The following is a 27,988-nucleotide window of genomic DNA, read 5'->3' on the forward strand; positions in this document are numbered from 1 at the left end:
CGGAAACAACCTCTCTACCCCATAAAGGTAGGGATAAGGTCTGCATACACCCCACCCTCCCAGACCCACTTGCAGGATTACATTGGGTGGTTGTTGTATATGTTGTGGCGTCCACTTACAATCATGTAATACCGTTGGAACTTTCGCTTGATAACCTGATAGCTGCCTAGTTTATCTCATTTCAATATGCCTTGATAGTTTCTAATGTTATTCATATGATAGTTGAAGCTTCTTGATGTCTAATAATTGAAATAGTTGCTAAATTCGATTGATAGACTTGCTTGTCTAAAATTCGACTCAAGGGAGGCTTAGTTGGTTGAGCATGGGGCTTCCATAATGGAGGTCTCAGGTTCGAAACCCCCTGTCCACGGCAGCAAGGGATTTTCCTTCTGGGTCGAGCTCGTAGCACGGGCCTTACCTAGTGCGGGTTATCTCTCCTGTGTGGTTTGCGAGTTATTGCACAGGAGCGGGGCTTACCCCGTACGCACCCAAAGGGTAGTGGCTGCGGCCTGTGGGTTCCCTTGTCATCAAAAACAAAAAAAAAATATTTCTTGGTTTCCAGGAGCAATGGCTTGATAGTCTCTAATATTATTCATATGATAGCTGAAGCTTGATGTCTAATAAATGAAATAGTAGCTAAATTCGATTGATAGATGTGCTTGTCTAAAATTTGACTCAAAGAAAAGTTTTATGTATTAGTTTCCAGGAGCAATGGCTGGAAAAGCTGTAAAGTCTGTGGCAAAAGCAGTTGGAGGAAATCAATATCCTTGGCAAGAAAAGTTGGTCAAATACAAGGATGAGCTTTCAAGGGAGTTTGGGGCCTGGAAACGTCTGGGAATCAGTGCTCGCCATCGAGCTCACCTGCGCAAGGAAGTTGTTCTTGCTGGACAAGATTGGCCATACGATCCAACGAGGAAGGAAATGAGAACGAAGCAGAAAGGGCACAAGTGAGACAGAATATCAGCAGAAAAACAGGCAAAGACAGCTGAACTGATGCAAAAAATGCCGGAAATGTTGGCTGATTATAGGAAGAGAAAGTGGGAAAGGAAAATGAAAGCAGAAGAAGATGCTGCCAGAAAAGTTGTGCAAGAGTAGCAAGTAATGTGATCCTTTCTCTTCCAACAAAATAATGAAAGCATGGGCAGCGAATTTCAGTTTAAGCATGGGCAGCGAATTTCAATTTTAGGATAATGTACTTTTTATAGAATTGACGATAGATTTGCTTCTCAATTGGCCTTGTTTTCTTATATTTTCTGTATTTTGGAACCACCATGCTCATCTATACCATAGCAACGGGCACGAATAGCAGGATTTGCCTCGTCGTTCGAGGGAGTTTGATAACTGGCAGTATAATCTTATAAAAACAAACAAAAGATGTTTTGAGCATACGGGGTAATGAAATTGTTAGGCTAATAAGTCTACGGTGAAGCTGCAACCAGATTACAACTCCGATTTATATATGATTTGCCTGTCTTAATGTCTTAAGTAATGTTGGTTCTTTAAATTCACCTTCTCCCCATTTATTTGTTGTACCGAGAATCTTACATCCAGTGGCAGAGTCAGGATTTTCACTAAGAGGATTCAAAATATAAAAAAGTAAATACATGAAGAAGCCAAAGGGGTCAACATCTACTATATATATATATATATATAAACTAATTTTAACCATGTATAAATAGTGTTATTTTTCGTCGAAGGGGGTTTGGAACCCCCTCATCCCTATGGGGTTTGGAACTCCCTCATCCCTATGTGGCTCCGCCCCTACTTACATCTCAACTGAAAAATTAGGCTAGATTGTTAGTACCGCCATTTTGTTTAGGATTGTGATATGTGTCATATATATGTCATTTTATCAACAGTAAGGTCTGCGTACGCTTTACCTTCCTCTGACTCCACCTGATGGGATTATATTGGGTATGTAGTTGTTGGTGGTGGTGCTTTGAAGAATGAAAAAAAAAAATTGGAAAGACAAGTTGATAGATCGTGTCGTATAACCTCAAGAATATGTCTTCTTTGAAACGAGAACTTGCATCTTAATAACATTCAAGTGTCTCAGAGTAAATTGTGACCATTTGATAGATTCCATAACATATTGTTTGAGCTTTATCAGAAAAATCACTTAGTTCGTAACATATTCAAGAATTTTAGTAGCAAAGGATATAATTAACCGCTACTGGACAACTTGGTAATTTTTTTTATGTGTATCAAATATCAAATTGATAACCATCAAAGGTTGTGATAGGGTGATAAGTATTTTTTCATTCTTAATTGGAGGTTTTGGGTTCAAGCACTGGATGTTACCCCCAAAGTAAAATTTTCCGGTGCGAATTCGAATAAGCCAGGTCTCAAAGTTAGTACAGAATACCAAATGGAAATGCAAAATGATCAAAATTTACTAAATTATAATAGTACCATCTTAATATAAAATGGAGTAAAATATTTCATTCGCTGTAGCCGATAGACCTGGTACGAGCCTATATTTAGGCATTAGTTGCACTTGGTAAAACTGTTTCCCCTCAAAAGAGAGCAATAATTGAATTTGTACGCAGTTTAAAGGATATGTGATCGGACTTGCTAACAAGATAAAACGAATGATCGAAAAGTAAAGAATTAACGTAAAATTAAAAGAAGATAGCCTGTGTAATGAAGGAGAGCAACGGGTCCGAGTGGGAGAAAGTTTTATCTCCTTGCTTGGACCAAAACTAAACTAAAATAGACGAAACTTTGCTAATATCGGGCCTTTACTATGAAAGAAATTTTTAAATGTTAACTGCGAACTTGAGATGGAGATGAGATGAAGATGCCCTCTAATGGGGCTGTTACATGTGCATTTATAGTGCTAGAGTCCTAAACTAACTGTATGACTCAAGCTTCAACGTGGGTAAATAGTTCCGGAAATACCAGACACGTCCGTTGAGGGCGAGATTTTCGGCGAAGTCAGCAAAAATATAAACTCATTCAGACTTATCTTCTCGGACTCCCTTCGTGCAGGTCCGGTTTGTTCCCTCCGTCTTCTCGGAATGACCCTCGATATCATTCCGTATAAGCCTTTGATGAACCGAGGTGAACTTTCCAAGTTATCACCGTACACAAAAACAAATCATTCGATCACAAGTTAAATTAATTGCATATCTGGGGACTATACCATTGAGGAAAGATTGGATCATGTCATAGATGTCTTGATATATACATATTTTAATTATAGTCTTTGTTACTAAGGCCCCGTTTGGATATGATTTGAAATCATGTTTGGACATGTAAATTTGGATATTTTAAGGAGTATTTTCTCTTATAGACATAAAAACCCCACAAGTTGTGAAAGCTATCAAAACATTCTCAATTCTATACAATCTTACCAAATGAGCAAGTCATAGTTCACAACAAAATTAATACGCTAATTCATAACAACCGGCTCAAAATTAATACTAGAACACCTTTCTAAAAATGCAACATCAATTGATCAAATTTTAGTTCAATAAATAAAATTAAACTATGGGTCTTTTTTTACAAAATTAAAAGGTTGGTAGACATAAATAAAATTTGGTAGAAGTTAATGAGATTGGTAAATGATTGTTGGGGGTAATTGTTAAAAATATCTACCAACTTATGAGTCTTTTCTTACAAAATATAAACTTATGAGTTAAATTTTATATTTTAAAAAGTTAAAATCATGATTTCAAACTCCAAATCATATCTTTTTGGATGATTTGGGATTTGAAACTATAGTTTCAAACGCATGTCCAAAAAAAGATAGGCAAGCCCGCAAAGAAAGAGAAACCAAAAAAGAAAGAAATCCAAAGAGTAAAGCAAAGAAACTTGTACCAACATATCCCTAACATTAATATGATTAAATTTTACATCACCAGGTCATATTTATAAATAATTTTTTATAAGAAGAAATATAAATTGATAATTTGTAAATATTTGATGCAGGTTAGAATTTAAAATATATGGATTTTTACATCGGCAACTTCAAGTTAATACACAATAACAATTAAGTTCTCAGTTAAATATTTATAGATATTTATTGTGTACTCTGGACAAAAACTAGGTTCTCGTTAGCTCAATTGTTGTACTCTTGATTCGCATATGTTCGCAAACATATTAAATAACCTGATGCAGCCAATAAAACCACATTAAAGTATTAAAAAATTTATACTACCATTATACAATCATCCTCAATTATAGCATTTCACTATAAGAGTCTTGTTTAATTCCTATGGAATCGATATTTTATGTTATGCTATATTTTATGTTATCTGTAATTTGCTACAGCAGTCAACAAAATATATTAGAACAAACGATGCTATTTATTATAGAAAGATTTGATTGTATATAAACATTGGTTTGACAGTTTAATAGTCTAGGGGATAGGACTAGTATTTTAAGGAAAGACCACTAAAGCATATAGTGTGGCGATGGGGCTGATCCTCTCTTAGTCAGAGGTCTCGAGTTTGAGTCCTGAATATGTAAAAGTTCTTGTAGAACGTGCTTCACCCTGAATGGGGCATATGTTGTGCGAATCCGGATATAATCAGATTCCAATGTGAATAAACCGACACCAAATGAGGAAAAAAGTCTTTTAAGGAAAGTGGTGTAACCATTGTAGCAAAGATAACTAATATCCAAAGAGACAAAGCAAGGAAACTCAAACAGAAAGTAAGACCTGTTTTTTTCAGTTGTTTTTCAACGTGTCAAAGTTCCTTTCCCTCACGCAATCAAAGGCAATACAGAGAAGGATTCCGCGTCTAGACGTGTGTACTATCTATGTCGTTTATGTTTACTTATTACTCCAATAACTTTGTGGTCAAATATTCAATTCATAGTACTATGATGTTATCCATGTTATCAATCTTTGTGGTCACGAAATACCCAATCTAACATTTTCTACCTTCTGGTAATACCATTCGTCCCAATTCATACCAGGTTGGATCAATTTAGAGAGTCAAACAATTTTTTCTTTGACTCAATTTCAAATATAAATTTTTGAGTGTTTTATAATAATTTTACATAGTTGAAAGTTATATAAAAGCACTGCAGGTCAGCATAATTAATATATATGAAAACAGTTGAAGAAATCATAGTCAAAATAAAATCATAGGTTAATCCTCATATAAATTGGGACAGAGGAAGTATATAATGTGATTTTTCGCTAAGACAATTTAGATGAATCACTTTAACCTGTCTATCTCTGTCCCTGCTGATAATCATATGATAAAAGAAAAATAAAAAAGAAAAAGGGGTTTCCTCATTTTTGGCCAGTCTCTCAAAATTAATTATGGACGAAAGTTAAAATATACAAAATCTATACGATGGTTATGCATATAGTATGTATATCTTATTTATATTGTAGTTATATTATATGTATATTCCTCCATCTGTCTCAATTTATGCAATACACTTTTTTTTGTCTACCCTAAAAAAAATAATATACATTTTTTTATTTGACAACAATTTAACTTTAAACTTCATCTTTTACACTTAACGAGATGATTTACAATCACATAAATATCTTTGATTTATTTAGACCAGAAAATTCAAAAGTCTTTCTTTATTTCTTAAATTTTGTGCCCAACTAAATTATAGTATCACATAAATTGAGATAAAGAAAATATATAAAACATATAGTCCATCTGTTTCAATTCATGTGAACATATTTTCTTTTTAATCTGTGCCAAAATAAATGACCTATTTCCTAATTTGAAAACAAATTCACTTTATGAGATGATTTACAGCCACACAAATATTCAAGACTTATTCTAAATCACAAGTTTCAAAAGTCTTCATTCTTTTTTAAATATCGTATTCAGTCAAATAAATTCATATAAATTAAAACGGAGGAAGCAAAATGTCGCTTGTTTCCTGTTTCAATGCCCCGTTGACCCTTCTGTGGCTCATCATTAATACATTTCATAGACAGCTCATTACCATTTAATTTACTGCGGCCTTGTCCTTGTTTCCTTCCCCACACCCCACTGCTACTTACCACTTTAAATTTCAAACTTTTCAACTCCACTGAAAATTAATCACCATATACAGATATACTCATCGGTAAAATACTTCCTTCATTTCATAATAAGTCTCTTTTAGCTCATACATTTTTCTTAAAAAATTACTCACTCTTAAAAAATTAGGAGTATTTTTATCAACTTACCCCTAATTATATTTTAAGTTAACATTAGATATTGAGTAGTAGGTAATTAAAACTTTAGTTGGATGAACAATTAACGAGGGGTATCATTAAACCTTCAACTAACAAAGCTTAATGACTTCAATGAATCTTGATTATTTAAACAAGGGTAATTTTGGAAGAATCTATCCAAAATGTTCTTGAAATCCTAAAACGTCACTTATTTTGAAACAAAATAAAAAGCCTAAAAGGTCACATGGAGGGAGTATTATATTGCATTCTTTTTATCTTTTTACATTCATTTCGAACTTGAGCTTATTTCTCCTATTCACAGATGCATCCCTTCTTTAAAGTTTATGATTTTTACGGTGATCTTAAGTTAATATACAATAAAAAAAAATAAGAAGATTTCAAAATAGTTATTTATTATACATTTAGTGGATTTCTTAACATACAAATATAAGGTTTAGGCAAAACTAACTAGATTCACGTGAGCCCATAACTAATGGGCTAATACTCCTTCCGTCTCAAATTATTTATCGTGGTTACTAAAGATAATTGTTTTAAATTATTTATTATTTTAAAAGTTCAAGGCACGTTAATACTCTGTCTGTCCCAATTTATACGACACACTTTTCTTTTTAGTGTATCCCAAAAAAGAATGTCACTTTTCTATATATAGAAACAATTTAACTTTAAGAGATAATTTACAACCACACAAATATCTAAGACTTGTTTTGGACCACAAATAAAGTCTTCTTTTCTTTCTTAAATTTTGTGTCTAGTCAAATGGTACCACATAAATTGGGATGGAGGGAGTAATTTTTCCCATTTTAGTCATTAATGGAGATGACACATAAATAGAGTAAACATTCAATTGATAAAGATTATAACTTAGACATAAATAAGGATAAATATAGTTAAATATCCCTCCTAATTAATATTTCTTAGGGCGTGTAAATAAAAAGGTTACAAATAATTTAAGAAGGAGAGTGTAATCTGCCCCTGCCTTTTACACTATCTAATTCTCGTTACTGAAGTGTTTTGTTCCTATTGAAAATGTTAACACATTATTTAATTAGACAGAGTAGCTTCTGAAATGACTCTTTCATGACGAACACAAAGATGGTCCAATGCGACAAATACATTATAACGTGTGTGGAGTGGAAATAGCAAATCATGGATTATATATGTCAAAAAGTAAAAGCATTTAGTTATGCTTTTCCTAAAGCCTCAAAGCCTTCTTGGAATAGTAACTGACCATTTTAGTATTTTACATCAACATGCGAGTTTAACTTCTTAATATTAACTCATGTGTAAAGAGGTTAAACAACACCCGATTAATTAAAATTAATCTTTATACTGTCTCTGGGTGTACATGAACCGGGTTGGTTCGGGTTTTAAATATCAAACCAAATTAGCTATGTCGGATTTTTAAATTTACAAACAAAATCAAACCAATAAAAGACGGGGTTTTCAACTTCAAGTTTCTCGAGTTTTTTGGTTTTCTAATTATCGGATATTTTCCATGTCTTCATACAAAACATAAAACTTATGCTTCAAATATTTCTTTAGTCCTAATAAAATATAACTATCTAATTAAGGTGTTTCTTAATAAATAATACGAAATGTGAGATGAGTGATGACACTGTACTAAAATATTCAACAAAAAATATAATGAAATCGCGAGTTTTGGGTTAAAATTGTCCCTTATCTATGGGAGTAGGTTCATTTTGGTCCCTCAAATATTACCCTGAGCATATTTGATCCCTTATCTATGGGAGTAGATTCATTTTGGTCCCTCAAATATAACACTAAGCATATTTAATCCCTTAACTATGCTAAAGTGGGGCACTTTTTGTTCCCCTAATAGAATATGTTTAAAAAGTAACAGTGTTAAACTCATGTGACACTCACGTGACTTGTAAGAGGCTAAACCCATTGGACAAAAATACTAAACTCATTCGCCTTTCTCCCCAACTTCATATGAAGAAACACTTCACCAGAAAAAACTCTAGTCTCTCTCTAGAAAACTTCAATTGGCTGGAAGAAGAAGAAGAAGTGGATTCTTTAAAACAGGCAGAAACTTTATCTAATATATTAAAATTTGCATTCACATGCTTCTTAAAAAAATTGGAGCGGTTACACCAATTAAGATAATTTATAACAGTTGTTAAAATGAATTTTGATTTTTTGAATATTTAAGAAAAAAAAACTTTATATTCACATGCTTCCAAAATAAGTGGAACGGTTCCATGTGTGCTGCCAGATTACCGTTTAAGAGTTGGTTACCTACTATATGATCCAAATATTATGAGTTGCTTTACTAATATCTTATATGAGTTGCATTTTTGTAGAGAAATGCCATTACTCTGCTTTGCATTTTGTCCGATGGGTTTAGCCTTTTACGAGTCACGTGAGTGTCACATGGGTTTAGTACCATTACTTTTTAAACGGGTTCTATTAGGGGAACTAAAAGTGCCCCACTTTAGCATAGTGAAGGGATTAAATATGCTTAGCGTTATATTTGAGGGAACAAAATGAACCTACTTCCATAAATAAGGGATCAAATATGCTCAGGGTAATATTTAAGGGACCAAAATGAACCTACTCCCATAGATAAGCGACAATTTTTCGGATATTTTCCATGTCTTCATACAAAACATAAAACTTATACTTTAAATATTTCTTTAGTCCTAGTAAAATATAACTATCTAATTAAGGTGTTTCTTAATAAATAATACGAAATGTGAGATGAGTGATGACATTGTACTAAAATATTCAACAAAAAATATAATGAAATTGCTAAGCCATAATGAAAATGATCAAAATCTAAAGGTACTAAGTCATGCTAAAATAAGTACAACTAATAAGTATTAATTACAACTAATTATTAAAGAAAAACTAAATTAAATTATGCATTTTACACTATCCATACCAATGAAAAACTAAGAAATAAATACTCAACATTATTGTTATTCCTAGCGTTAGAATTGTATTTCTTTTGTTAGCATCAGTATGGATTTGGTTTTGATTTGGACTTTAGTTGAGTTACTAACATCCATGGGCTATAAAACTTGTTGGACCATTCAAAATTCTAAGTCCAAGCTTGAAATAATATGTGAAAAGACAAAAACAATGAATTTTATTTAAAAATATTTATAAAATACATTACAAATAAATGTTTTTATATATAAAGGATTTAAACAAGTTGTATATGTATAAGGTTGGGTTGGTTTGGTTCGGTTTGACTTTTTTTAGTTAAAACCAAATCGAATCAATTATGATCGGGTTTTTATTTTCAATACCAAACTAAGTCAAACCAAATCACTAGTCGGGTTTTTTTCTCGGTTTGGTGCGATTTGTCGATTTTCTTTATCCAACTCTTACTGCCTGTGTATATAACATCAATCTTTTGACTTCCTATACAGATGTAATAGTCAACATATGAGTTCAACTAATATCCACCGATGATTAGGCCATCTCCACTTATTATAACATGTATTTTACCTTAAAATTACATATCCACAGTTTGTGAAGAATTTAAGCGTAAAATTGATATAAAAGTTAAAACTTTTACTAACATAAAAGTGCAACCCTTAGGGTCCGTTGCAACTATAAAAACACCAACACATAAAGCAACTCAATTTCTCTCTTTCATTTCCCATCTAAAATAGCCAACTTTTATGCCTTTTCTTTTCCATCCCTCTCTCTTGATTTCTCCTTCTTGTTCTTCATAGATCTTTATTCAAAAAACATGGCTTCTTCTAGCCATACACTACATAACCAAAACAACAACCAACCCAATAATGTTGTGATGAACATCTCATGTGCTTCTCCATCTAGTAACAATAATAATAGTACTACTTTTGTCCAAGCTGACCCCTCTAACTTCCGCTCCATCGTCCAAAAACTCACCGGTCATGATGAATCTTCATGTCATCCCATCGGAAAATCCAACTTTGGCAAGAAAGGTCCTCCTCAACGATCGATATTTAAGTTGCACGAACGAAGGCATAGTGCAAGAAAGCTTGAAAATATTTTCACTAATAAAATCTTGTCATCACCTAATTATTCTACGTCTAGGCAAAGAAGTAATTTTCTTGCATCTCCAGTGTCCCCTCTTGAAATGATGACACGTGGAATAAGTCCAAGATCACCAATGGAAGAAGAAAAAGAAGAAGAAAGAGCTATTGCTGAGAAAGGATTTTACTTGCATCCAAGTACTCCTAGAGGTTCTCAGCCACCTCAACTCTTGCCTTTATTTCCACTTCAATCTCCTACAGCTACACATCATTCTTCTTCTTAGTTAATTCAATTATAGATATATTGTGTAGGATGTATTTATTTACATATAGACACTCAAATTAATCCTAGTTGATATTTATTGTTAATTCTGATGTTTTAATCATGTCGGTTAAATTTTGGGTGATCTTGTTGTGTCTCGAAAATATTTGAAGATACCATAAGCTTGCAGTCCTCTTTTTCTCCGATTAGTCTATGCAGTACTCTGTTATAACGAGGTTGTAACCTTTCTCCTGGTTATCTCCTTCCTTCTAATTTTTGTGTCACTTTTTACTTTTCGAGTCAATTTGATTAATTTTTGAAGTTAAATTGGATTAGATCAGCTCAATATTTTAGAATTAAAATTTGAATATTCAAAAAATTATATGAAAAAGTTAAGTTGTAGTACTTCTATGTTAATATGATGAAAAATACATGTTAAAATATTGGACAAAGTTTATATAATTTCAATTTTTTTTAAAAAAAAAGTCACATAAATTGAGACAGAAGTAGTAAAAAAAATTTCCCCTTATATTAATTTCGTATTTAAATTTTAGAATTAAGGTGTGATTGTTATATGAATTCAACTGAAGCTATTACATTTTGACACATACCATAAACATACTTGCGAACAATAGTAGAAGTAATATAAATATTAAATTTTGATATATATTTTCAATAATAACTCAGAGTAGAGCGAGGGGTCATATTTGAAGATTGGTGTCCTTTCATTTATCTTGATTCTTTTATGTATTATTGGCTAGGACATTTGAAGAATTCCACTGCAGTAATGATTAGTTCTTTAATTTGCTTGTAACGTTTGTGGAATTTTAGAGATATAAAATATTAATGAAACTAGTACTACTACAGTTATTAAATGTTTCATCAATCAGAAAAAAGGAAATTAATGGGGATTGGCGATCTTTCATTTCTTCTTAACGTGCTAGCTATTCTTTTATACTACTCCTACATCGTGCGTGTCAATTTATGTGGTATTTTTTATTTTTTTAAAATTTAAATTATACAAATTTTGACTACTGTTATAAAATATATTTTCTAATCCTATTGACATGAGAAAAATTATAACTTATAACGTTAATATATTTTTTGAGGAATATTAAGGCAGTTGGAAAAAAGACAAGAACGCTTATATGTAGTATAAGCTTTCTTGTCTTTTTCTTTTAACAAGTCTTTGACCTCTTTAACCAATTTCAGTTATGGATTACTAGGACCAGTTCATGAAATCATTAATTGGCATAGATCACTAGCATTAAAACTTACTAAGTACTCTATATCTTTGATTGAGAAGTCAAGTCAAGGTATAAATCAAGTTCGTTATTGTTTGAATGATGAAACACGACTTTTAGTGTTTTAATAGAAGTTGTATTTGGATAACATTTGCTGGAAAGGTTAATTAGTCATTGAAAACGAATACTTTTTGTATAATTAGTCCTCATTTCACACTAGCGTGCTGTATATTCTTACAAGAGGAAATTATATTAAGAATTCTGTTTTTTAAGTTCAAACTCTAAAGTTCAGGTTTAATATAACACAATTTATTTTGTCTATCATGTTGCCGATAAGCACTCTAAGTTAGTGTATTCTTATTAGCATCTCCATCTTTTTCCCTTTTTTCCCGCAATGACAATAACATAATGTATTGCATTTCCGATATACATTGGAGAGGAAATAATGAAACAAGTGAACGACCGTTGCATGCTTAGGTACAAGTTCCGGGGACCTAATAGTTTTTGCTTGTATCTTATATACATATTAAGAATTTATCAATATCTGATTGTGAACTAGTCACCATTGTAGATTAATTTGAAATTATTATAGAAATCCATAAATTAAACTTCAAAACCTGGATACGTGTTGCAAGCAAGTCTAAAGTATTTAGAAGTTGGAAATGAATGTACAACAATTTATGTAACACTAGACCAAGTGCATGCGAAATTAAGTGTCAAATTAATTCAGGCCAACGGCTACTATGAGCCTGTTTGGATGGGCTTATGCCTATAAGCTGAAAACAGCTTATAAGTCAAAAAAAATAAGTTGGGGTAGCCCAACTTATTTTTTTTTGGCTTATAAGCTGTTTTCAGCTTATAAGTTGCTTTAGATAAGCTAAATTAAATAGACCCAATTATTTTTTTGAGCTTATTTTAAGCACAAAATGACTTTAAGCTGGTCAGCCAAACACTCAAAAAAGCTAAAAACAGCTTATAAGCAACTTATAGGCAACTTATAAGCCAATCCAAACGGGCTCTATATCTGTCCTTGGTGTATTCAACCAACTGCTACGTAAATTATTGCCAAAATCTCTTCCTTAAATGTTGATCTAAATTTTAATATATTAGGTTTTTCAAATTCAAAATCGACTCTAGATAGAAGTCATAGAAGTGGTCCAAATCCAATATGCTGCTATACCAGTAATTGTCAAAGTTGTTCAATAAATAGCCTCCTATCTGCGAGAAATTTAAATTTGGTACTCCATCCTATAACAATAGTTATTAAATTAAAGTACATGTTTAATTAGAAATGATATTACTCTCAAGTACTCTTGACTTGTTGAACTTTAGCCTAATGATATTGATAAGAGTCTCACATACAATTAAAAAAATGAATTCCACTCCTATTATCCCTACTCCCTTCTCGGCAGTAATGAAAACCTTTTGGAAAAAGAAAAGGTTTTGAGGTTCATCGGAACAAAAAATGAGTTAACATGGGCATTCAACAAACAGTTTTTATCTTAGAAAATTATTCAACTTTATTTTGCAACATAAAAGTCACTCAACTAACGGTAATTATCTCAGAAAATCACTCAACTTTGTTTTGTAACAGAAAAGTCACTCATCTATTGTCGTTTCACCTACAAAGTCACTCAATTGTTGTTATTTCACCTATAAAGTCACTCAACCAATTCAAGCAATATTTTCGATAGATATTACTGACGTTGTAATTTTTAATAAAATAAAAAGCTATTTATTTTAATTAACCATTAAATTGACCCGCTTTTTATTTTTACTGAATTGAATCACTTTTTATTTTTTCTAAAATTTGGTTTTAAAAAAGTTCCACGTCAGCCATATCTACCGGAAACATCACTTGAATTGGTTGAGTGATTTGTAGGTGAAATAATAATAATTGATTTGTAGGTGAAATGACAACAGTTGAGTGACTTATCTATTACAAAACAAAGTTGAGTAACTTTTTTAGATAATTACCACTAATTAAGTGACTCTTGTGTTACAAAACAAAGTTGAATAACTTTCTAAAGATAAAAACTGTTAGTTGAGAGACCGTACGAGAAATTAACTCTAGCAAAAAGTATTAAGAAAATTAGATAGACGTAACTCACTACATAACTTGCCTTGAATGGCCATTTTCTTACTACGTTTGTGAACATATAGATGTAGCTTTGCTGGGCCGACTGAATGGGAGGCAACTAAGGCCATCTATTTGCGCGGATTGTCCTTCTTAATTTTTGTCCTTCAAATTGGTGGTTTTTAATTTTTGTCTTTCGTCTAATAGCTTGAGGTTCTGGATTCGAACCTCAGTTCAGTTAAAAAAAAAAAAAAATTTCGCAAGGCAGAGTTTTGCCTGAAGGTAAAATTCTATCTTAAAGTAGAGTTTGAAACTCTGCCTTGTGATTTTTTTTAAATTTTTGACTGAGCGGGTTTTTAAACCCGAAATCAAGAGATTTTTAACTAAGGTTAAAAATTAAAGACCACCCCAGCTAAGGGACAAAATTTAAAGACCACCCCAGCTAAGGGAAATCCTGCAAATTACCTAACTAAGGCCTTTGCCTTAGACCCCATAAATTTGGGGGGGCCATTTTATACAAATATGTGTGTGTATATATAAAATATTTTTCTCTTTAAAAATGGAAGGTTAACCATTGAAATTGTGATAAATTGAAAAAAATTACTCGGAATTAGAAGAATAAATTATTTAGATTCTTTTCTTACCTCTGAATATAAATCTATTTGGGTCATATACACTTGATATTGGAGTAAATAACTCAAATACTGCTTCTTGATTTTTGCTTTTTATAAGAAATTTGTTCCTTCACTTTAATCCCTTCATCCAAATACAAGGCATGTAGTTGGTTGAACATAGTAGATTGCATGCTCCTTTTAATTATTAAAAGCATTCAACAAGCAAATTGAAGTAATGAGAACTTTATTCTTATATAAAGTCTTCAAACTTTCAATTGTTCTTTTTGTATTTGTGTTTTTTTTTCTTCTTTTTTATTGCCAAAATTTATATTTTCTTATCTAAAATCAATAAAGCCTTAAGAAAGATTAAATGCATCGGTTATATAGTTTTGTAAATTGCAAAGAAATTATTAGAAGAAATCGACTAATGTTTTTTTTTCTTCTTTTTTATTGCCAAAATTTATATTTTCTTATCTAAAATCAATAAAGCCTTAAGAAAGATTAAATGCATCGGTTATATAGTTTTGTAAATTGCAAAGAAATTATTAGAAGAAATCGACTAATAAAAAAAGATAACAACTCTGCTTAATTACGTACATATATATGTGTGTGTATGCAAGCGCACATTTTTTTTCTAGGACAATTAAGGCCCATTATTAAGATTTGACTTATGCTACCAAATTTGTTGAGCCGCTCATGTAGCTTTGACAAAAATTAAGTGGAGAAATGTAAGTCCCGTTTGGCTATAAATTTTGAAGTTGAAACTTGAAATTTGAATTTGTGTTTGGACATGCATTTTACTTGAAAAAAATTGAAGTTTGTGAGTGGAAGTCACAAAAATCCAAAATTGGCTTGGACTAGTTTTTGGAACTTGAAAATTTTTTGAGCCTGATTTTCAAAATCTATGGTCAAACATATAGTTGAAGATGCATTTTTAAAATCTGATCCAAAATTTATGACCAATGCTTGGATGGTAGTAGTTGTTAAATTCAAAACGTGTCTTGCATAACAACGAAGTATAGTTGACTTTAAGCAGGACGTAAAAAAGCAAGAATTTTTACCTTTCTGACAGGGCCAATTCACACATTGCAATCCAAGTTAGATGACAAACTAGTCTTACAAGAAAAGAACAATATATTGTTAAATTCTGCATAGATTGTGTCATTGTGACCCATTTATTTTGTCATCCATCCCAAACCTTATCTGCGCCCTTTGGTCCTGACAATGGTGGGGCAAAGCGTTGAAAATGAGAAGAAAACAACACAAGGTAAAAGAGTCAATTGAAAGTTTTCTAGATTTGTGGTGATTTTGCATTGATTCTTCTATATCTAAAATAAATAATGGGAGCTTGACAGTTCAAAATCAAGTAATTTCAAGATCGTCATCCAACTTTCAAATTGTACCAAAGTTATCAAGTGGACAAAAAAACACCGGAAAATACTAAATCTTATCCTTTGAAAAACTCAAGTAGGTGTGGTTTCAACAATTAAAAAAAATAGTTCTAGCATAAGTGTTACTTTAGGAATCCAAGAAATTTTTTAGTTTTTTGATCTAACTATTTCTTCTTAATAGTTGTCAATTCTCAAGAAATATTTAATAGTCAAAAGGGATATAATGTTCACATTCTCATTATCTTTGGTAAAATCAAGTCCACCGCGAAGACATTAATAAACGGCTCTACCACAGTTTTAAGGGGATAACCGCAATTTAGGTTACTAGTACATTCCAACAGCGGACGACCATGCTTGTCCAATTTATCTCATTCAACTTGGATCCCATGGGGACCTTGGAAAGCTTTAACATAAGCAGGAGGGATTCGCAGATCTTACTGACGTAGAGCGCGCGGAGCTTTGAACCCAAATACAGTACCTACAATGGAAGTAAACGTAACAGAACCTTCTTAAACTATGTATTGTATTTATTGATTTCTTAATGAACGTGAAATAAGCTAAAGCGACACTTATTTTTAGGGCGGATGAAATATAAAATTATTGTGTAAGTATAACCAAATATCAGGAACTCACTTTACATAATCCACGTGGCACTACTTAAAAACTCAAAAAAAATCATTTTTGACTCACTTAAAAAACAAAAAATAACTCATGATGTGTCACATGCATGGTGAAACACATCGAATTTTAGGTTGGTCTATAAAAAAGTTTTTTTAGTTTTTCTAGCAGTGCATATATATATATATATATATATATATATATATATATATATATATATATATATTCTGTAAGGTGAATTTTCGAAGTGGCAGCCCACTTGTGTTTTTGGGACTGAAATTAGTTTTGTTTTGACGTTATATATATGGAGCTTTGAATTATTTTCTATTGAAAAAATTAGTTTTATGGCTTTGGCGTAAAACTCAAAAGTTACATGCTTATCCGTGATTTTTTTTTTTTTTTTTTTTTTTGCGCGGATTACCCTTCATTTAGGTGGTCTTTAATTTTTGCCCTTCAAATTGGCGGTCTTTAAGTTTTGTCTTTCGCCTAATACTCTGAGGTTGTGGGTTCGAACCCCAACTCAGTAAAAAAAATCACAAGGCAAAATTCTACCTTTAAGGCCCAAATTTTGCCTTAATGATGGGCAAAGAATTTTTACCTGAAGGGCAAAATTTAAAAACCACCATTTTGAGAGGCGAAAATTAAAGACCACCCCCAGCGAAGGGCAATCCTGCAAATTGCCCCTGTAACATTGACCCCAAAGTATGTGAGCTATTTGGCTGTGAAGAAGAAAGAAAAGGAAATATGTTTTTTTGGTAACTATTCTGTGGTGGTCGGACCGACTTGTGCACACCTCAACTAATTTTACAGGTACCTGTCACCTCCCACCAACAACGGTACCAGATTACTCTAGCCACCTAAGTTTGGACCGATGGAAAGAAATCACCTAAATTTTTTGTACCGCTGAAATTTAAACGTGGAGAAGAAAAAGAAAGAATATTGAGTAAAAGAAAGAGGAGCCAGTTGAGATGACGCTTGGAAGAAGAACAAGTTTAATTTCTTGAGAAGAATATAAGCAACTTTTAGGCACAAATTTAGGTAGTCTTGCGTGATGTCTACAACTTTGTCAAATCATATATTGCTTGCCGAGTCATTTTATTATGCTAACATCATACCAGTATATATCTCTTTTTTCTTTATTGGAATTTTGATGCTTAAAACAGCCTAAGGAATAATTCCACACGATAATGCCACTATCAGTCAATACTTTCACATTTAACTATTAGGGGGTTCGTTGGAATTAAACATCTGCTTTGCGTGCCATTTCTTAGGTGTTCAATCAATCCTCAATTGCTATACAAAAGTTAAAAAAGGATACTTTTTAGATGGTCTAGGTTTGTTATCATTCACTATCATCTGCCGTAGTCCATACCTGCCAATAAACTTATCATATTGTATTTACACAATAATGGGTCTTTCGTGTGTGTGTGTGTTTTTTTTTTCCTTTTTTCTTTTCTTTACAGTTTACACTAATAATAATAGGTTTGTAAAAAAAAAAAGGAGAGAAACAGAATAGACAGCAGCAACTTCTAGGTTATTAGAATTCGTAATTCTACCATTTAAATTAAAAAATATTCAGGCACCACACTTCCCCGTGGAAACACAAGTAGACCCTTCCTTTATTTACTTACAATGGGATCTTGTCATTTTTCTACATACGTGTGTGTCAGTGTGTAAAGACTTGTTATTTTATTAACGGGGTCTTCGTTTACCCTTCATAATTTCCCTCATCTGCTATTTAGGACTAATGTCAGTTGTAGATATAATCAGATTTGACTCTACTAATTTAGGCCTCATTTGTTTGCACTTATTGGAGGTCTGAATCTAAATGGTTCAGATCTTAAGTCATTAAGTGCATTTATTTGCATTAAGATCTAAGCACTTAATGAATCTAAATAAGTCTTAATTATTAAGATCTTGAACCAAGTCTTAATATCATTAAGAGATATGTTTGTATGGAACTTTTTTATCACCAGCTCCAATCCCAACCCTCCACCTCAACCCCATTCCCACCCACTCTCCACTCCAACCCCACCCATCCACCTCCACCCCACCTCACCACCCACCGACCCTCCACTCCAACCCCCCACTCCCCACCACCCCACCCCACCACGAACCCCAATCCCACCCCCACCCCCTACCCCTACCCCACACCACCTACCCCCACCTCCCACTCCCTGCCAACCCACCCCCGCTACCTCCCACCCCAAACATCCACCACCCACTCACCCCTCCACCCCCATCACCACCTACCACGACTACAAAACATCTCCAGCATTACTAGTGAAAATAAATGTTTCATTTTTTTTAATCAAATAATATTTTAGTTTATTAAATTTGTACTATATATTTTCTACTATTTAGTTATTTTTTAATTTGAATTGTATATTTATTATGTTTAAATAAATACATTATACACATTCAGATATTGAAAAACAAACAGTCTTAATCATTCAGTGTTCAGATTTAGAGACAACATCTTAATCATTCAGATTCAGACGTATTAATCTTAATGAAAACAAATGAGGCCTTAGTCAGAAGAAAAAGGCAGAAGAGAAGTTTGCAGTTGTTCATCGTTTAATAGCATGAAGACAGCTTGTAACAAGTCAATTTCTCACACTGGGTATATAAACAGGCTCAGCTCCTGGCATAATATGTGGAAACTCCTATTGATTTTCTTGTCTAACCATGCAGTATCAGAAGCCTACTAGACCAGCTAAATCTGATTAGCATATTGTAAGTCCGATAAAGCGCTCTCTATTGACAGGTTCGGATCACAACAATCCCACAATACCAGTTGGTGGTGCTACTCAGAGCTTGATGAAAGATCTTCAAGGACAACTGAGATTCAAGAAATGGTCTTTCTGATGTTTGCAAAACAATGCCATTATGCTATCTTAAGGAAACAGAACCGTCATTTATGCACTCTGTACCACTCATACATCAGAGGAAAACAAAGAAGAAACTCCAACGGAGATCCTGAGACTATTTGAAGAGTTGAGAAACACTGTAGGTAGAAGCATGCTGAGAGAAAAGATTGACATCTATAATGCTACTCAACAATTTGTACCTGTGAAACATCCCGCTACAAAAATACAGCAACAAAATCATGAAGCTACAGGAATCACAACAAATCCTTCTATTGACATGATTTGTTTCCCAAACTTCCAAAATCTATGGCCAATAATACAAAGGGAAAGAGGAAATTCCGAGGTTAAGATGTTTTACCAGTTAAAAAAGATATTTGCCAGCTTCGAATTTAACTTGTTAATCGTGGTTTCATGTTACTTGTCCCCGCCACCACCACCAAACATACCCATCATGTCCTTGGCCGAACCCATTTGCTTCATCAAGTTCTGCAAACCACCCATGCCGCCTATTTGTTTCAACATCTGAGGAGGCAAGACTTTACTCATGTGCTGTGCATTCATGTTTTGAGACAAGGCACTCATCTGTCCTTTCTTTGGAATCTTAAGCCCCTTCATCTTACTCCATATCTTCGCCAGTCTTTTGTATTCCTCCATCATTTCCATCACCTCATGCACTTGCCGCCCAGACCCCCTAGCTATCCGCATTATTCGCGAGTCCGTCATAAGCTTTGGGTTCGAACTATCCAATTCTGCAATCATATTAAAAGTTTCAAACTAAATTCTAAAACCAACTAATGCGTAGAAGTCACAGTATTAGATCACTTGCCTTCATTAGTCATTGAATCCATCATTGTCATGTATCGTTTAATTTTTGCCTGGCTTTCCTTTTCACGACCTTGCGGCATCAACTCTGCACTGAATCCCGGAAGCATCGAGAAGACCTACACCACATAGAAACATCAACAACGTGTAAGATGATATCAAGTCAACTTCTAGCAGGGTTATGAAGCATTGCAGCTATGAATTTTGAAGGGGAGGCAGGAAGCCAAAGACTGGGAAGGGAATGGGTGTTGGTTGAGCAAAAGAGTTAGGGTTGACAATTCCCTTCAATTATAGTCAAGGAACTAGATCGGGAGCTTTCTCAAAGTTATTTTATCATTAGCCATGGTTTATTAGAATGGGAACAATAAAATAGCAAACAAACCTAAGAGACATATACTGCAAGAATTATGAACATAATATAATGGCATAAGCACCTGCAGTAGACTACAGGCGTGTTTAGTATTGGAGGAAAACCTTTTTTAGGAAAATGTTTTCCAATTTTCCCATGTTTGGTTGGTCAAATTATTTCGGAAAACAAGTTCCTTACAAATGAGGAAAATGACTTCCCTACTGAGTGTAGGGGGACCATGCCACCCCCAAACCCTCCACTCCCCACCCCACCCCTATAGTGTTTTCCTAGATTACGTATAAATGCTCCTGGGACAATATTCTTTTGCCTACTAACCAAACGCTAGAAAATATGTAAGAAAACCACTTAAAGGGCAGCCCGGTGCACTAAGCTCCCGCTATGCAGGGGGTCCCGCGAAGGGCCGGACCACAAGGGTAAGTAAGAAAACCACTTCTTATCCAAAAAATATTTTCCATGCAAAACATTTTCCTTCATACCAAACACACCCTATATTTAAATTAGTTCTTTCCAAATAAATTGGATACTGATGAAACTTTTCCAACCCGAATGTGAAGGAAGTTGACACCCAAAACCACCCAAAAAGAGAGTTTCAGAATTAGAAAATTTAAAAGCAAGCAAGTAGCAAACCTGGCCAATTGGACCCATTTTAAGTATGTTTTGAAATTGCTCATACATTATCCTCAAGGTAAAATGTCCTTCCGACAGCTTCTGAAGCAGCTCAGGCTGTTGGTCCATCGGGACAACTTCTTGTATCTTGTCCATGAACCCAGACCAGTCACCCATGCCTGGTGGACAGTGAGACAATAGACATCAGCAACATCTAATACCTCAAATAAGTAGAGATGGTTCAGGACCCAAAAAAAAAAAAAAAAAATCAAATAGCAGTAGAGATGTAAATGTATCCAAGCAGAGGGAAGGAAGACAAAAGTGATGCAAACCTAAAAGACGGCTGACAAATGGTTTAACATCGAAAACTTCAAACTCATCCATGTGTTCACCAGTTCCGATAAAAATTACGGGACTTTTTGTCGCAGCAACTCTGCATAGAAGAGAAACAGATAAATAAATCTTCTCCACTCCCAAAATTAGGTTATAAATTTCATTGCATAAAACTATTTAGTGAAATTAGTTCCAAGTTAAAAACTGAAAATACGAAAAAGAAGTGCTTGTAAGCAAAAGAAGAACATAGCTGAACAGGGTAGTAGAATTTTTGGGTTAATCAAGGCTTCAGAAAAATGTATTTATCCTAGATAGGAATCAGCAGAAGTTGTGGCTTTAGGCCATTCGAAACCTTGAAATTTCAATTCTTAAACAGCATCTATTCCCCCACCACCACCACAAATACAATTTGCATTACTCATTTGCATCAACTTATCAAACTTGTCAGATAAAGAAAAATAATTTTCAACAGGGACATGTTCTATAGCTTAGATGAGCAATTATGTAACTGGACGAGGTTATAGAAAGAGATTTTACCTAGCAAAAGAACAACTAAAATTAAAAGACTGCAACTGACATGGCAAAAGTTGTAATCCTTGGAGTTTCCCAGACGTGCTCCAAGGCATATTTTATTGGACTTTTTCATTTTTGGCCCGTCGTCCAAAGTTAATTACGGGTGTTAGCCAAGCTATACAAAACCTATACACTGGTTATGTATATTTATGTTTAATTATACATTTGTTGGCTATTTTGTAAATTAGATCACCGAAAGGTATTGGACTGTAATAATCTCTATTTTATCTAGTTGCACAAAAGTGCAATAGAAGGCATACTTTATAAGTGCGACAACAGAAGCAAGGAAACTTACGCACTGAGGGCACCACCTCCTTTTGCATGGCCATCCATCTTAGTGACAATCACAGCTCCAACTGCAACACTTTGCTTAAATGCTTGAGCTTGATCAAAGGCAGCTTGACCAATACTGCTATCCATAACAAATATCACAAGATCTGGTTTCTGGAAAACCAAATAGGAAGATTAGCATTTCTTATTCAACCTAACCATCCACGTGGAGCATAGTAAAACATACCGTTGCTTCAGCAACTTGTCGCATCTCTTCAAAAAGAGCCGCTTCTTGTTTGTGGCGCCCACTGGTATCAACAATTATTAGATCACAATTTTCCTTCTTAAATGTTTCAACACCATCAACTGCTATTTTTACAGGGTCTGACTCCGTGTAGCTGTTGCAGAAACATTCATTAAATCAAAATACAACATTACCTATAGTTTTGCTTAGAACAGAAAATGTAGTTCAACATAACCTATTGAAGAATGAAAAAAAAGTCCCTCATTGGTGGTTAATGAGATGGGTGATCTACTTATAAGAAATTGAGCAGTCCTCCCCTCATAAGCTAGCTTTTGGGGTTGAGTTAAGCCCATGATCCATTTCTTTACATGATATTAGAGCAGGACCCATCTCACCCAATGTTGGGCCCCCAAATTAAATTGCCCACGCTTCAGATGTCCAGCCCTGGGCGTGAGTGTTGAAGAATGAAAAAAAAAAAAAAAAAAGTCCCTCATCGGTGGTTAATGAGATGGGTGGTCTCCTTACATGAACTTGGGCAGCCCTCCCCTCATAAGCTAGCTTTTGGGGTTGAGTTAGGCCCATGACCCATTTCTTTACATAACCTAATTGATTAGTTACTATGTTACGGCTATGCGATATGGATCTTGTCACAGGGCGATTCACTGAAAAGTCTGCGCTTAACGGATCCTTTCCCTTGTTTTTATTCCGTGAACGACCTATTTTGCTAAAGGAAACAAATAAGCTCGTTAGAAGGGAGCCTATAACCTTAGGACTCGTTAGAGAGAGTCCCAGACCTCTTGTTTTTTGATAGAAATTTTCCTCCCTTCTTTTATTTCATCTGCGTCTTTAAGTAGAGAACCCTATTACAAGATATTAAGAAAATCTAGGAATCTACTAACATAGAGAATCTATTCAGCTACGAATTCTAGTAAAACTAAACTACTGCCTATTTATGAGAATTCTAGTGAAACTAAACTACTGCCCATTTTAATGCAAATAAAATCTGCCAGCTGTATCAGATCTCCTTATCCTCTTTGACGTTATTATCTTTTTTCAACATGAGGGCTCCGCCTTGCATAAACCTTACCCACGAATGAGTCTATAGCATACTAATTCATAGTATGCAAAACACAATAACAGCAAACTTCTCAATCCATTCAAAAGCAGATGAGGATTTTCTTCTTTTTCTTTTTCACGAGGGTTGAAGCAATTAGGAAAAACAAGTTAAAAAAAATGTCCATTTCCATTTCAGGAGAGAGAGAGAGTGAGATCACTGGTTTCTTAGTAGTGAGAGCTCTTGAGCAGACTAGCTTAAAGACTCCCCCTAAAAGCAGGTAGCTTAAGGACTTCTGTCCAAATTGAAAATAAAAAGTGAATCGGAATAAATATGCAATCCTATGCCTATGACATTATTTATCAATTAAATCAACTAACCAATATGTAGAACAATTAACTAACCAGTATGTAGAACAATTAACTAACTATTATGTAAAACGCCTTCAGAAAGTACGATGGACAACATTCACGATCAACCTTTTGTAGCCTCTCAAGCTTATAAGAGTGCAAAGAGAAGTAACACTAATAGATTGAAGAGGTACCTTCCATAAAAGGGTATCTTGGCTTTTGTGGCATTCTGCTTCAATTGATCGAAAGCACCAGCTCTGAATGTATCAGCACACACTAAAGCTGGTTTCCAACCTTTTTTCTGGTGGTAATATGCATACTTTGTACATGTTGTTGTTTTTCCAGACCCTGCGATAAGTTATATTATAAATAAGGATGTCCATCTTAAGCAGTGAAAAATAAGAAAGAGAAAAATAGCAGGGGATTCGGCTTATGTATTCAGGCGAATTCCTATTGCCACTCAGAAAGCTAACTCCTGGTCATGTGGTAGTCACTAAATTTCTGAGGTATCATTTGATATGATATCACTTAAAAGTTGAAAGTTGTATCAACCCACCTTGCAAACCAACAAACATGACAACACTGGGTTTCCCTTTTTTCGGTGTAAAAGAAGGCTTCCCAGGATCCAATATTTTGCAGAGCTCATTAAAGACCGCCTATACATGAGAGAAAATTGCCTTAAGTCAATAAAAGAATATGATAAGAAAATAAAGGCATAAATGATCCTTTCACCTAATAACTCTGAACAACATATTAAGAAAATTCCAACTGGGAAAAATGAGTAACAAAAAGGAAGAAAAAGAAACAAAAATCTACATAAGAGATTTCAAATATGATACTTCTCACCCAAAGGATGAAAAAGAATCGAACAGCGGCAGGAGAGCCTTGCAAACCCAGATAAATGTTACTCTATATATTCAATTTTATATGATGGTTTTTGACACAGAGTTTAAGATGTTGATTTGGTTTATATTACTTTAGTGATGGTGGAAGAAAAATATTAAAGTATTGGATCAATAGTCAGTTTGATAAACAAAAACATCAACAATTTGAATTACTTAATAAATTTGATTTTTGATAGTTGTGGGCATTGTATAAAATGAAAAGGCATCAAATATTTTAACGTCTCAAAAATGGAAAGAGCATCATATAATTTAGGATGGAAGGACCATCATGCATGCGTACAAGTTTTTCCAGGCAACATAACATGAGTTCTTTTTCATAACTCTGGCGTCTGGGCCAACTTGCAGGCACCTCAACTAATTACATGAGGCACCTGCTGTGTAACTCTGTCCACCAAGGCTTGACAGATGGGAAAAATCACCTAGTGTAGAGGCAAAAACAGCAGTGCATGAATTTTCAGAATGGCGATGGCTGCTGCAGTATATTACTTGTGGCAGGAGAGGAACTATAGAGTTTTGTCAGAACAAGAGGAGGACTCAAAATGGCTATCACCAGGCAGATTATCCAGATGTTTTTTATGGAACCAGTAGTATTCCTAAACTGACTGTATCTAAAGAACTTCAATTTTTATCCAAGCTAGGCAAGCAGGTAGATAGTGCATATGTGACGAGATGGTGAGGAGAGGATGGATCATATTCTGGGGCTTCATGTCCAGTGTTCAGTCAGTACTAGTCCGTTTAATTTTGTTGGGCTGTAGTTTCTATAATTGGTAATAAAAGTTAATCTTGATTACCCAAAAAAAAGATCAAGAAAACATCAGCAATTTGAATTACTTAATGAATTTGACTTCTTGATAGTTGTGGAAATTGTATAAAAGTGAAATGGCATCAAATATTTGGACATCTAAAAAATGGAAAGAGGATAATAAAATTTAGGACAGAAGGACCATCACGCACGTGTACTAGTTCTTCCCAAGCAACATAACATGACTTTTTTTTTTTTAAATAATTATGGTGTTTGGGCCAGCTTGCAAGCACCTCAACTAATTCCACGAGGTACCTGCTACCTCCCACCAACACAAGTACCGGGTAACTCTGCCTACCAAGGTTTGGACAGATAGGAAGAATCACCTAGTGATTTTGCCTCCGTAGCCTCCTTCGAAGACAAGTAAATGCAAAGTCCTTAAACTGTCCATCTCAACATTTTACTAACTCAATTTCAACTACAAGCTTAAAACTAAATATAACAAATGCTGATATTTGTATTTAAACAAAGACGACATAGAACTATGTGTTCTTCCTTCCTTCCTTTTCATTATAAACCAACATTTCATAATTTCTTATTATTACAGCTAAATATTGAAATTTAGAAGAACCCTATAACAGATGCTATTTACTAACATTACTATTACATGGCTAATCGTATAGTTAAAACTTGTGTGCCACTCTAAATGTTCAAGGCTAATATTTGCGTTTCCACCTTTTAGATACTCCCTTCATCCCAATTTATGTGACATTCTTTCCATTTTAGTCTGTCCCAAAAAGAATGATATCTTTTTATATTTAGTAACAATTTAACTTCATACCTCCCATTTTACCCTAATGAAATGATTTATAGCTACACATTTCTCTATGGCTTGTTTTTACATCACAAATTTCAAAAGTCTTCGTTATTTCTTAAACTCCGTCCCCAGTCAAACACATCACATAAATTGGGACAAAGGGAGTATATATTACGCAAGGTTTTATTTTTTGGATAGAAAAATCACATAGAAGTATACCAACAATTTAAAACAAGCAATATGAAATACTCCCTATGTCCCAATTTATTTGATACGATTCAAATTTCGAGAGTCAAACTTCTTTATTTTGACCATAAATTCGGACATAAAATCTTTGAAGATTTTTGAAAAATAATTTACATATTTAAAAACTGCATAAAAAGTACTAAAGTCACAAAAATTACTCCCTCCGTCTTTCTTAAAAAAGTTGTCTCGGGTCGTTTTTAGAAGTTCATGACAAAATTAATTAGTTTTTTCCAATTCTTGAAGACTACAAAAACCTCAATTATGGGGTGATGTTATGATTGTTCAAATAACAATAAAGGGTAAAATAGTTAAAACCCCTCATGGCGTTTAAAAGAGAATCACGACATATAATTTGAGACGGAGGGAGTAACAAACCAAAATATTTAAAGGGCATACAAATAAATCGCGGTCAATAATTTTCTTGTTAGCCTCTCGAAATCTGAACTGTATCACATAAATTGGGACAACAAAAGAAATCCAAAAATGAAGCTAAAAGTAAATTTTGACCTGTTGGATGATCCTACGCTTGTTATGACCAGCAGCAAGATCATCAAGATTAACAATTTTCTTAATATTAGTTGTCATATCACGGACAAGTTTAAACTGAACATCAGCTTGAAGAAGGGCACGCGTGATTTCATTAAGACATTCGTTCAAGACTTTCTCATCAATGATTGTAGCATTGCTCATCTGCTGGAGAGCACGTGATATGCTCCCCCCTAATTGTGCTAACACCATCTTGAATCAACAATTGGAAAAGGAGATCAATTAATTGGGGTTAAGGTGAGAATTAAGGGATGATTTTAGGGGGTTGAGGGATGGAAGGGGGAATTATGATGGGGAGGATAATCTTTGCTGAGGTACAACAAATGCAGGGTGGAGAGGAAAATAAAACCCGACCCGTTACAACTTATTTCTGCTCCGTTTAGGCTGGTATTTTGAATAAAATAGTCTCTCACACAACCAATTTTTCTTTTTGGATTCCTAAAGTAACACTGATTCTAGAACTATTTTTTAAGAATTTAAGAAAGAAACTAGGGTCATTTAATTATAGGTGACCTTTAAGTTTTAAAATTAAGGGGAGGTGACTTAAATTTTAATTATTGGGTAGAGGTGATGATTTTTTATTAGTGACTAACGGATTTTGAGCTTGCCTAACAATTTTATTTTTGACACTTTGACCCTCATCTTTATTTTTGACACTTTGACCCTCGTCTTTATTTTTACCTTCCGTTTGGCCTCAAGTTTTATTTTTAACATTTTACCTCCCGCCCCCACCCCCTCCCTGCCCCCAGCCCCCCACGCCACCCCCTGCCCTTGCCCCTCTCCCCCACCAAAAACAAATGTTTTTTTAAAAAGATTTTGAAAAGTGTTTTTTTTTTTTTTGCACCACCCCCCGCCCTCCCAAAAAAATTTAATTTTATT

At 33.9% G+C, this 27,988-nt stretch overlaps 2 protein-coding genes and 1 pseudogene across 3 annotated transcripts; 2 read left to right on the plus strand and 1 right to left on the minus strand.

Annotated features, from left to right (window-relative positions):
- Nucleotides 1–711: 711 nt before the first annotated feature.
- On the plus strand, nt 712–1,155 carry LOC132602357 (uncharacterized; annotated as a pseudogene).
- Nucleotides 1,156–9,746: 8,591 nt separating this feature from the next.
- On the plus strand, nt 9,747–10,620 carry LOC132602358 (VQ motif-containing protein 11-like). The gene has a single exon (XM_060315238.1). The coding sequence runs from the start codon at nt 9,888–9,890 to the stop codon at nt 10,437–10,439; it is 552 nt and encodes a 183-aa protein (XP_060171221.1). The 5' UTR covers nt 9,747–9,887; the 3' UTR covers nt 10,440–10,620.
- An 8,766-nt stretch (nt 10,621–19,386) lies between these two features.
- On the minus strand, nt 19,387–27,522 carry LOC132603643 (signal recognition particle subunit SRP54 2). 2 transcript variants are annotated; one of them, XR_009568471.1, is made up of 10 exons: nt 27,071–27,522; nt 24,410–24,509; nt 24,048–24,201; nt 22,453–22,603; nt 22,231–22,379; nt 21,362–21,462; nt 21,051–21,208; nt 20,058–20,172; nt 19,590–19,980; nt 19,387–19,446 (listed from the first exon to the last, which is right to left on the minus strand). XR_009568471.1 is itself a non-coding variant. In XM_060316785.1 (9 exons), the coding sequence occupies exons 1-9, from the start codon at nt 27,299–27,301 to the stop codon at nt 19,646–19,648; spliced, it is 1,494 nt and encodes a 497-aa protein (XP_060172768.1). In that variant the 5' UTR covers nt 27,302–27,520; the 3' UTR covers nt 19,387–19,645. The 2 variants fall into 2 exon arrangements, 1 of the variants encoding a protein (XP_060172768.1); XM_060316785.1 differs by having other exon boundaries at nt 19,387–19,980; nt 27,071–27,520.
- Nucleotides 27,523–27,988: the final 466 nt, after the last annotated feature.

Source organism: Lycium barbarum, chromosome 7 (genome assembly GCF_019175385.1).
Source record: "Lycium barbarum isolate Lr01 chromosome 7, ASM1917538v2, whole genome shotgun sequence".
Lineage (NCBI taxonomy): Eukaryota > Viridiplantae > Streptophyta > Magnoliopsida > Solanales > Solanaceae > Lycium > Lycium barbarum.

Coding starts and splice junctions, on each gene's coding strand:
- LOC132602358 (XM_060315238.1), top strand. CDS start 9,888: ATGGCTTCTTCTAGCCATACACTACATAACCAAAACAACAACCAACCC.
- LOC132603643 (XM_060316785.1), bottom strand. CDS start 27,301: ATGGTGTTAGCACAATTAGGGGGGAGCATATCACGTGCTCTCCAGCAG. Junction 24,510..27,070: donor AGCGTAGGATCATCCAACAG/GTCAAAATTTAC, acceptor TCTCATGTATAG/GCGGTCTTTAATGAGCTCTG. Junction 20,173..21,050: donor AAATGGGTCCAATTGGCCAG/GTTTGCTACTTG, acceptor TATGTGGTGTAG/GTCTTCTCGATGCTTCCGGG.